This window comes from Coturnix japonica, chromosome 22 (assembly GCF_054131305.1).
Source record: "Coturnix japonica strain WE chromosome 22, WE-NBRP24, whole genome shotgun sequence".
NCBI lineage: Eukaryota > Metazoa > Chordata > Aves > Galliformes > Phasianidae > Coturnix > Coturnix japonica.
Window position 1 is genome coordinate 1,777,076 of NC_140684.1, and position 11,887 is coordinate 1,788,962.

The 11,887-nt window shown below is 39.8% G+C and overlaps 1 protein-coding gene across 1 annotated transcript; it reads left to right on the forward strand.

Annotated features, from left to right (window-relative positions):
- Window positions 1-2,056: 2,056 nt before the first annotated feature.
- On the forward strand, window positions 2,057-10,272 carry PIMREG (PICALM interacting mitotic regulator). Its single transcript, XM_085521854.1, is given in 6 exon segments — window positions 2,057-2,342; window positions 3,253-3,572; window positions 5,156-5,498; window positions 6,792-6,889; window positions 9,991-10,086; window positions 10,089-10,272. Coding segments are annotated over 5 exon segments (867 nt in total). The 5' UTR covers window positions 2,057-2,342; window positions 3,253-3,281; the 3' UTR covers window positions 10,128-10,272.
- Window positions 10,273-11,887: the final 1,615 nt, after the last annotated feature.

Below are 11,887 nucleotides of genomic sequence, written 5' to 3' on the forward strand. Positions count from 1 at the left end.
TAAGCAAGATGTTCAGCCATTTTCCTCCAGTGGACAGGAAGGATAGTGAACAGGAGACCAGGTATAACAGTAAAATACAGAAGAAAATAATCATACTGCAAGAAATTACTAGTTCAGCTCTCAACACTAGACCCTAAATATTCAACTCCCTGAGAACCTTTTCAGATCTGACTGATAGTTTCCCACCTGTCTTCATGATTTATTTCCTGCACCTCCTCCTGCCCCTCCCTCCCCCATGTTCAGTCATTGCTATGAAACAAAGAGGTAACCTTTGTGACATCACAACTGAATTTATTCTAGGGCAAACAAAGCTGACTTGAACCAAGTTAGCTGGGTTGAGGTGAAGACACTGGAAAAGAAAGACTTGCTTGGTCATCTCAGAAACAGAAAAATACAGGCCACAATCTATAGACATAGGTGCAGGCTGTATGTTTGGTATTATCACTTTAAGCCAGCTGGATAAATGATCAGGCAACTGAGCAGTAAATATCCAAATAGGGATGCAATGCATTCCATATTTCTTTACTTATGAATTGCAAACTTCAGTTGTGAAATGCAAATTACCTTCCACATATCTGTTTGATGCTTGCTTTCACAAGACCTTTTATACAGATCGGGTACCAGTTGTCTCTGCCAACAGCCATGGGGAAAACTTGTATTTTGTTAGTACTTCTGCAGTGAGGCAATAACTCAAAATAATGGTACTTCCTATTTCTACAGTGCACATATTACCATGTTCACTTGACAAATCACTGCTAAGCTCTTGGGAATTAAATTTAAAAAAGAAAACAAAACAAACAAACAACAACAACAAAACAAACAAACAAACAAACAAAAAAACAGCTAAGGATAGTGAACTATATGATCTACCCCAAAAATCAAGGCCTAAATGCTGGTATGACCAAAAGACAAAATAACTAAAAATTAGGTGATGCCAATCTTTAAACAGTCTATCTTTCCTCCTTTGTATGAGAAGTTTCCTTGGTGTAGTGGAAATGCTGAACAGCCTGAAGCAGTGATGGAGCACCTGGTGGGAAGGCAGGGCCAACCCAGGGAAGCTCATGCGCATGCAGTGTACCTGAATGACCAGGAGGGCTGTAGCCGTGATCCACCTCTTACCTAGAGCTCATTTAAGGGTTGGCAGTGGAGGTGAGGGTATCTTGCTGGAGATCCCTTCCTGTGGCTTTTCAAAGGCAAGCAGCTTTGTTTTTTTCTCCTTTGTTCCTGTGACTGCTGCATCTAGGCTTGTTCTTGTTCGCTGCAGCTAAAGACTTTGCCACCTTACTGTTATTGCTGTACTTTCCATTATGTTGTAGTGTTACAGTGTAACGAAGTTGTAATGGATGAAGATAATGGGTACCATAAGGAGATGAAAAAACGTAGGTCTCTTGAGAGCCTGTTTACAACTCCAAAGGCAGCTGTAATATTTCTCTTTTCATTTTATTAACGGGCTTATGAGGGCAGGCTGACTGCCCAGTTCAACTTTGCCTTGCTGCTTCCCTTTTGGATTAGGGCTATTCCGTCACACTATTTCTGCATTAGCATGCACCCTCTGTTCTATTAGCACCATGTCTTTTCCTAGCTTCTTTCCCTCTTGATACAAAAATGCTAACTCAAAATCTAATCTTTCACCCTTATTTAAGTGCTCTTAAGTCATGGGGTTGTGATTACTAGCTCACCACCCTTGCTATTTAGGTCTTGCGACATCCCTCACCCCACAAAGAGCTTTGTTTTTAGTGTTTTTTAATTACTTTTGGCCTGTCTAGATTTGAGAGGAATCTTAAAATACAGTGTTTCAAACCGAATGTTGCAGGCAAAAGGAACCTGAAACCTTTCCTACATAGATGGAGGTTGGAGGCAAGGGGATGTACACTGGGACAGTTACAGATTTGTTGTGCCTCTTCCTATCTGGAAGCCTTAAAGTGAATTGGTAGGAGGAAAGAAAAAAGCAAAGGAGCGTCCATGGCTGTAATACCGAGAAGCACATTTCTCCACTGCGCCTCACAGCCTAACGGCCACCGCGCTGCGAGAGGCGGCAGCCAATCATAGACGAGGCGGGGCGAGATTTGAACGCGGCGGCCGAGGCGGCTCTTGTGTGGTAGCGGTCTGTGCCGGGTCGTTTCCCGCCGTCCGAGGGGAGCGAGTCGGGTCTCCTCCAGCTTCAGCGTCCATCGCCTCAGTGTCCGTCGCCTTTACCGCCCTTACTGTGGGTTCGACCGTGCGTTGCGGCAGCTCGCGGTGCAGGACCGGCTCGGCGGGAGCGACCGGCGGGGATTAACAGCGCTTGACAGCACCGATAAACCGACAGCAGGCATCGTCTCTTACAAAAGAAGCGGGATAAGGTACGGGGCAGTCGGTTAACTGACATTGCCCAATTACGAGCTTTTCCTTGGTGCTACGTGCAAAAATGCACTGAAGATGTTAATGCCCTGAACGTTTTTGGATTTAAAAGTTTTCAATAACTTCTTGCACTTCTGAGATAAATAAGGCCACTTCTGAGAGGTGGGGGTACTTAGAAAACGAGATTTAATAAGGAATATATGGGGAGTTTTGTAATATTTAATGTAACAGTGTCAGAATTCTCCCGTGTTTGTTTTTTTGTCTAATTCTTAATGAAACAGCAGTGAATGTCTAACTCTTAATTCAGATTGCTAAAATACATCTGCTTTTCAGTTGCTTTTCAGAAGTAATAGCAGTATATTTTGCTAATGAGCTAGTGAAAATTAGGAATTTAGAATACGTACTTAACACTTTTATGGATCATTGTAAGTAATGGGCATTTTAGCCCTTCTTGCTTTTCTTCTGTCACTAGCAATTGTTGTCCACTTTTGGACTTGTCATGGTTACAACTGTAGATAGACTTAAGTGTAAGTTTTCAGTCAGGAGGCAGCAGGAGCTCTGTGAGCTTGCCCGGGAGTAGAAGATTTTTAATGAAGCCAAAACTTTTGTGTGAGACCTTGGCTTAATTTGCAGTTAAACTCTGTTCTACTTTACAAGACTGAGTCTCACAGCTTACCCGGACTGATGTCCTGGAAGTCAAACAAATGAGAAGACTTGCCCACAGACATACATGAGTAGCTGTAGGAATTCATGTTTTCTTCTCCCTCAAGCTCAGAAGTAAAGAGTCTGCTTGGCTCTACTTTCATTTCAGGTAAATGTAACTAGATGTATTATTATAGCACAGTTTCCATTTCTCCTTTTCCACACTGGTGGACCTTGCTTTAATTTTTCTTCATATTCTCCCTGTTTCAGAAATAAAGTTGACAAAGAACAGAAACAAGATGGCATCTATGCTTCAAAATGTCAGGTCAACAATGGGCTGGCAGAAACACCTGCTTTTAAATGACTATGATGAGAATAAGAGCCCTGTGCCAGACAAATTCAGGAGAAAAGCTTCTTTCAGTTCTCTTAATACTCTTCGCATGTCTCTAAGAAAGCGAATACCATTAAAACAAGTGGAGCTGAATTTCCACGAGACACCACTTTGGGAAAACATGGAGGCAAGCAAGATGAGTCAAATGCTCCAAAGTATTACAAAAACAGCAAGAAATGCTCTTGGAACAGTGTCACAGGTACTTTGTCTTTGCAGTGGCATGTAGGTAGTGCCTATTTTTTGCTTCAATTTCAGCACTAAGATTTCTGAACTTTCATGTACTCCTGATAGTTTATCCTCTGTACTGCACAAGGTAGTGGTTGGCTCATGGAACATAAAAACTATTGGAGGGTGTCCAAAGGAAGGCTACAAAGATAGCGAAGGGTCTGGAAAGAAAGACATGTGAGGAGTGGCTGAGGTCACTTAAGTTTGTTCAGCATAGAGGAGGGGAGGCCTCATGGCAGCCTACAGCTTTCTCAAGGAAGCGCAGAGGGTCCCTGCTGAGTTCTGCTCTCTGATGTCAGTAACAGGCATGACTGAAGTGTTGCTGAGCAGTGTTTATGTATTTTTGGTGCTAATAGTTGGTTGAATTTTTAATATTCTTTTAAAGATTACAGGAAACTAAATCTCAGCTCTCATCTCTGTTAGAATCACAGAATGGCTTGCATTGGAAGGGACCTTAAAGATGGTCTAGTTCTAGTCCCACTGCTGTGGGCAGCATTGCCACTCACTAGATCATGCTGCTCAAAGCTCCATCCAGCCTGGCCTTGGATGCTTCCAGGAATGGGGCATCAACAACTTATCTGGGCAACCAGTACCAGTACCTCGCTGTCTTCATGGTAGACAATGTCTGCCTAGTATCTAATCTAAAACTCTACCATTATTTAGTAGGGTCACTCCATGTCCTGATGTCTCTGATGACAGTAACAGGCATGGAGCTGTATTGGGGAGGGTCAACTTGGGGTTGGGGAAAGATTCTGCAACAGAGGCTGATGTTAATGAAAGAGGCTCCCTAGGGCAGTGGTCACAAATTCTAGTTACTGGAGGTCAAGAAGCATTTGCACAGGGTTTCAGTTTTGGGTGGTCCTGTCCTCTCTGTGGGTCCCTCCCAGCTGATGATACCCTATAATTATATGAACAGGTAGTAATTTTATTATCCTGGCTAGGTAACTCTTGCCTTATTATCTGGATAAATTATGGCTATGGCAGAACAAGAAAGTGAGCAGTAGCTACATGGGAAGTAGTTTAATCAAAACCTTTTCCCTTACTTCATGTGGTCAGGTAAGACAGAGCAGCCCTCATGAGGAAGAATATAGGTAGACTGCCATTGCTTGCAAATAGTTGATTCTGAGAAAGGTGTAGCTTTATATATAAATTGTTTTTGTACCCACACTATTAGGATGTTCTTCCAAATTGTCAACATAATTTGGACTGATAAAATCCAGTGGGTAGTAGTATGTTAGCAAACTGAACTTTGTATTGTTCTTGCTGGTGGAAGACATTAAGTGTACTTCAAGTTCATCAGTGTGTATTAAGAAGCCTGGCTCTTTCTTGCACAGAATGCAAGAAAAGCATGCAGAAGTCCTTAACAAGTTCCAAGGTTTAGAGAAGCAAATGATCCAACCCAAGTTGGTACACAAGAAAAGCATTCATGCTAGACTAAACCTGATATGAGAGTGAAAGCTAGGGATTCAGCTCAAAGAGGCTTCCTCATCTTTGTGGTCCCAAACGATACACTGATTGACTTATTTGCTTAATATGTCTAACTAATGCATCTTTCAGAAAATACAGAAGACTTGCCAAAGCCCAGTATGTTCAACTGCGACCTTTCCAGCTGAATACAGCTCTGCAACTGGTTTTTCCAAGAAAAGAACAGTGCAAACACCGTGCCTCAGTATGAACAGTGTTATTCCAGCAGCTAGTTCCAAGTGTACTCCAGAGTCCAGCAGAAGATTTTTGCTTGCGCCAACAAGGGTGTCAAAACATAAAGAATTGAGGGGTTTCCCATCCTTGCATGGTGAAGATGCTGTCCCGCTCTTGAGATCAAGGAGAGCATCGGCAGCACTGAAGAGCGTCTATTTGTCACCTGTTCCTGCCAGCAGAAGAATGTAAGCCACCTTCTTTTGTGAACCTTATTGTTTGTTTGTTATTATTGTTGCTATGACTACAGTATCTTGTACAATTAAAGGCAAGATGAAGGTTGCTAACCTATTCCACTGAAATGATATACTACTAGAAGATTTAAATTCTACACAATTGCACATCCCTGCATAGAAAGCTTACAGTCAGAAACAGACTGTAACAAACAGCATCTGACTCAAGATCACAGAATCAATCACAGAATAGCATGGGTGGTAGGACATGACCTTAAAATCACTTAATTCCAACTCCCTGCCCTGCTGTGGGCAGGGCTACCACCCACTAGATCAGATTGCCCAGTGCACCATGCAGCCTGGCTTCAAGCCCCTCTAGGGCATAGGGCATCCAAAACTACTCCAGACAACCTGTTCCAGTGCCTCATCACCTTTTGAGTAAAAAACTTCATACTAATATCTTAACTAAGAGAGGGGGACACTTAGATTAAAACCATTCCCCCTTCTTCTATCAATATCTGCCCATGTTAAAAGCCTGCCTCCCTCCTGCTATAAGCTCCCCTGAAGTACTGGAAGGCTACAGTGAGGTGTCCTCAGACAGAGCCTTTTCTTCAGACTGAACAAGCCCAGATCCCTTGCTTTTCTTCATTGGTGAAGTGCAGCCCTCTAATTATCTTTGTGGCCTCTAGACCTGTTCCAACAGCTCAATGTATTTCTTGTGTTGAGGGCCCCAAGCCAGGATTCTGTACTCCACATGGGTCTTAAAATGGCAGTGTAGAGGGGAACAATCACCTCCTTTGCCCTGCTGGCCATTCCTCTTGTTGCACCCCAGGAAACAGTTGACCTTCTGGGCTGCTAGCGCATGCTGTTGGTTCACATTGAGTTTTTTATCCATGAAGATACCAGATAACTTCTCTTCAGGTGTGCTCTCAATGAATTATTTTCCCAGTCTGTACACATCCCCAATCCAAGTGCAGCACCATGCATTTGGGTTTATTGAATCCTATGATGTTCATGGGGGCTCACTTTTCAAGATTGTCCAGGTCCCTCTGGACCATTCCTTCTTTTGTATCATCTTCACCACTCAACTTTGTGTTATTAGCTAATTTGCTGAAGGTACACTCAATCCCACAATCCAGATCACTAATAACGATGTTGAAGGTCCTAAGATGGACTCCTTGGTGTTACCCAAGGACATAGAGCCAATGACTACAACTCACTGTCTGCAACCATCCAACCAATTCCTTATCCACTGAATAGGCTTGGGCATTGCCACCTACTCAGTCTGTCCACTTTAATCTTTACTAATGACAATTCTTCCGGAGTGGAATTTGACCGTGAGTTGGATCTGGTCTCTTCAGGGATTTGCCAAGTGAAGCATCTTTTCAGGGCACCTGATGATGGTATTGTGAAAGACAAGAAGTAAATACTGTTAAGTATCCCTCATCTCAACTCCTGGTAATAGGCCACCTCTCGCTCAAACATTACGGTCTAAGTGATTGCTCTGACTCAGGATGACAAAAAGCTGTAGAACTTCATCAACTGTAACACAGAGCCTTTCTTTTTTCAAGATACCTATGCAGATTAAATCTGGATGTGCAGATTTTAAAACGTTAGATTCTCTCCTTGTCTTTGGGTTTCTTGTTGAGGAAGTCTGACCCAGTCAGACCCCAACTGTAACCTTGTATGAGAACAGTACCTCATTGCCTCTGTGTAGAAGAGCTATTAGTCTAAATATTTTGAAAACAAAAAACAAACAAAAAATCAAACTGTAAACCACTGACCACTTATCTGCATTGGTGTCTGCACATATGTAAGAAATTTTCTTGTCAGGTAACTTTATGTTCACAAATAGTTAATGGTAACTATACCTCAACATTTAGAGGATGCAGAAGCCTCTTGTACAAAATTGTTAATCCAAGCGGTGATAGGTTGCTGTGTTTGTAGAGGTTATGTCACACTGAATTACATGTTCAGTCAGTAAAAACTAAAGGTGAAGAATTACAACACAGAGCATTTCCCAAAACTCTTTCCTCTTAGAACAGTTAATGTCAAGCACTCAGAAGTTGTCAAGCATCTAAAATCCTCAGCATTAAGTACTTTTGTCTACACAGAGATAAAGACTTACAATCCTGTATAATTAAAAAAATAAAATAAATTCGACTTCTACCGATGGGACCATTTTTAGATAACTGTAAGTTATCTAAGTTTACTCCTGTCAAGTTAATAATAATATATGTTGAAAATTAACTAAATCTCACTCCTAACTATTCTTCCATCTGTTTGTGATATGACAGTCTCTCATTTGTAACTGAAGATAATATCAAACAGGTAAAGTAAATGTTTGATATGTATCTACAAAGAGAAAATCTGATGTTTGGAGAGCAAAAGAGACATGAATTCAAATTTATTTAAAACTTTAGTGTGTGGAATCAAAAGGTTCTTCCCTCATATTCAGTGTGGTTTCCATAGCACACTGTTGCACAGTTGCAGAACTTAACCTTTATATTGTGGATTTTTGCACGAGGATTAGTTAAATTTTGTGACGTAAGCTGTAAGTTATGCTTCTATGCAAGCAACAATTTTTCTCATCCCATATGAGAAAATTACTGGTACTGATGTCTTTGCCACTTGACTAAAATCACAAAGCACTAAGGAACAAACTATTACCCTAACCAGTCTAATTGTTGTGGAACAAGGTCAGCCGGTTGATGGACCTGAGCAATTGCACAAGAAATGCTACATAACAACAGCTGAACCAAGGAATGGGATGCAATAAAGTGCCTTGCCAAGTGCCGTGTAATGACATGATTTATTCAGGGGAGGACTCTGGGAGTGGGAAGGGGCATGTGCGCATGGGGTTGCGTTATTGGGTGTATGGGATGAGCCTGTGCAGAAGCCATTGCTGGTATATAAGCAGTGTGATGCAGCAGTAAATAAAGAGCAGGCTCCATGGCATCCATGATCGCGTCTCTCTCTGGATGGGGTCCGGTCCAGGGTCAGTTGTCAGAAACTACACTAATTCTAGTTTTTTGTTTTTTGTGTTTTTTTGTTTGTTTTTCTCTCTTGCATTGTCTCAGTAGTTAATACAGTGACAAAAAATGTAGTTGATGTATGCATTGTTAGCATTTTTAAACGCAATAATTGTACATAAGTAAATGGGAATAGTAATTCTTTGCACTATGTTTCTGAGCATCGCTTCTAGTATCAACTCATTGCACCATTACTTGATTTGCCATGAAAATGTCACAAGAGCCTCAATTACCTTCACTGTAATCTGCACTGTGAGATTAACACAATGTCCAATACTTATAGGGAGCTTATAGTCAGGACAGAGAAAGACTTTTAACGTGGTCTGATAGTGACAGGACAAGGGGGAACAATTTTAAATGGAAATTTTTAATTTCAATTTTTAACAGAACAGGAGGTTTAGATACTAGGGGGAAATTTTTCACACAGAAGGTGGTGAGACATAGGAATAAGATGCCCAGAAAAGTTGTGTATATTCCATGAGGCATTCAAGGCCAGGTGGATGGAACCCTAGGGAACCTAATCTAGTGCCTGATTTAGTAGCTGGCAACCCTGCCATGGGGTGGGAGTTGGAACTGGATTGTCTTGGTGGTCCCTTTCAACCCAAGCCATTGTATGATTAATACCTTGGCATTTGAAGTATTTCTTTTGTTCAAAGGGGAAGTTATACTGTGTGTTATATGTACATATGTCTCTGATGTTGCAGGCCAACAATATAAAATAGGAGGCAATCCACTATTATAACTAACATTATTTGCTAATATAATATAGGAATTTGGTTCAGTGAAGTATACTGGGCATTGACACAGGTATTTTACTTAAGCAAATGCTACTTTAAAAAGAAATAAATTAACAAGCCTTTTTTTGATGTGTGTGTAACAGTTACTATTCTTGTAACAAAGTTTAGGAACTTTATTTCTGTAAAAAAAAAAAAAGCACCCTCTCCCTCAACTGTGCTGGATTAAAGCTTTGAACAGTGATGTGCATTGCTTTCACAGAGTGATTCATTCCGGTTCTCCAGCATAGATAGATACACAGAGTGTGCTGTCACTGGCTGGTTTGCAGGCTCTGCATTTGGAATACCTGTAGAATAAATCTTTTTAGAGGTACTCTTATACTCTAGCTTGTTGCTTTCTATTCTGGTATATAATTGGCAAGAATTTTAGCATTGTAGCTCCCACTTACCTTTTCCATGATGAACCAAGATTTGATCTCCAACTGTCAATGGTTGCTATCTCCATGTATCATTCAAATGTGTCTGTTTTAAATAATTAGTTTATATTGCAAAAATTGCTCCTGTTGCTAGTTAAAATATTGCCATACTTAATTAGTATACTGCTATTTATGCTCAATGAACATTTTAAAAAAGCTTTCTTGCTTGTTTTCAAAAGTGTTTAGTGAAATACACAGGTCTGTATCTCATCCTTCCTTGCTCCCATTAACCAGTTTTCCAGCAATGCACATTGATAACCAATTACATAACCCTGATGACTTCTGCATGCAATATCAGATTACTACTATTCTAATCTGTAGCCTGTGCATCAGTCTTAGGAACTTCCTCAGTCTGTCAGAAGGCAAGAAAAGAAAATCCATTGAGTAGTTTGTTCCCGGACAGAAATGGCTATAAATAAAATTAGTTTATGAGCATACGTAAAGGAAAACTTCACCTGAAATATGAGACTGTATCTTATACTCTGCATAGAACAATGTGCTTTAAAAAAACAAAACAATTACATTTTATAATATTTGTTGACAGAGCAGCCTAAAACTTCTCTTCCCTTGCTTTTGCTGTTCAAGTCAAGTAGAGAATTAAATTTGAACCACAGTGTATTATCTATCTCCTGCTGAGAGAATGGACCATCTTCAATGTGGGTCTTTCATAAGGCACTAAGTAGGCATGGTCAGAGCAAGGGCAGAGATTTATGAATGATGATCATGGGCAAGAGTAGTATTCAGATCCTCCTATATATCATGAAAGCACTGATCTGTAATTTGCAAAGTTTAACAATTGATTTTATTTTTTTAATACTAACAAATCAAAAGCTAACTTTCAGTTAAATGTAAAGCTTAAAGAAACAATATTTGCTATTTGAGTTCTGAGCACAACTGCCTTTCCAAGTCAGCATGTTTCTGTAGTTATTTCAAAGTCACAACTGTGGAACCACGTTAGGAATTTAACTCACAGCCCAAGGATTGCTGTTAAGTAAGTTAGCCCAAGTAGTTCTGTCTTAAATTGTCAGGTTCCACACCAATCATAGCAACTTAATTTTTTACTGCTATTTTAAATACCGTCATGGCATCAGAGTTAAACGTTGCTTTTGTACAACATAATTTGTCATTTAGTTATTTGCAGAAATTGCTGATCTTAATTAATATACATAAGTTGCTCTCAAAGTAATGCCTTCTATTTGTTTCCATAAAAATTCAGCAAGTGTTGATGAATGTCAGTGTGCCATTTTTTTCCCCAGACAGAGGAATTCCATTCTTCACCTTTGCTTCATACAGATGCTATTTTGTCCCACTGCCCCCCCCCCGCTACCCTCTGCCACATGGCAAGAAAATGTAGCAGAATTGTTTTCAGTCACTAAGAAGATTCAACATGTACTGTCATGCTACCAACAGATGTCTCTGATGTTACAGGCCAACAACATAAAATAGGAGGCATTAGTTTTGGAGCAATCCACTATTATAACTACCATTATTTGCTATTATAATACAGGTATTATGTTCAATGAAGTTTACGAGGCATTTGACACATGTATTTTACTTAAGCAAATGCTACTTTAGAAAAAAAATTAACAAGCCTTTTTTGATGAGTGACTCATAACGGAATGTTGACTTTCAAACTGGAACAAAGATTTCTCAAGCTTCAAGAATTCAACAGCCGTTTCTATAGTAGCAGTTCTAGAATTTACTTTCTACTCTAAACTCAACCTTCAAACAAAAGAGTGATTCAGACAACTTTTCTGTACAGTGACTTTTAAAATGAGTATGTAATTTTGTAAAACTGGAACAGCTAAAATCTTAATGATATTAAGTATAAATGTAGGACACAGTAATGTTTGGTTCTGATTTAAGAACTGATTTTAATACTCATTCCTGATTTCAATTTTTCTTCTTAAACTAAATTAATTTATTAAATAATGAAATAATTAGCAGGCTCTGGAAGCATGAAAACATCCCAGCCTTCAGATGACTGGTGAGAGCTTTAGCTTGTGTTATTTTTTTTATTTATTTTATTTATTTATTTTTTTAGCAAACTAAACCAAATAAAACAAAACACCCATTGCCTTTGTAAATTGAACAGTAGTTATTCTTTGTATGTACTGAGATTGCTTCTATAAAATGTTTTACAAGGATGGTGTCTCATTATTGAAGTATCTTCTCCTAC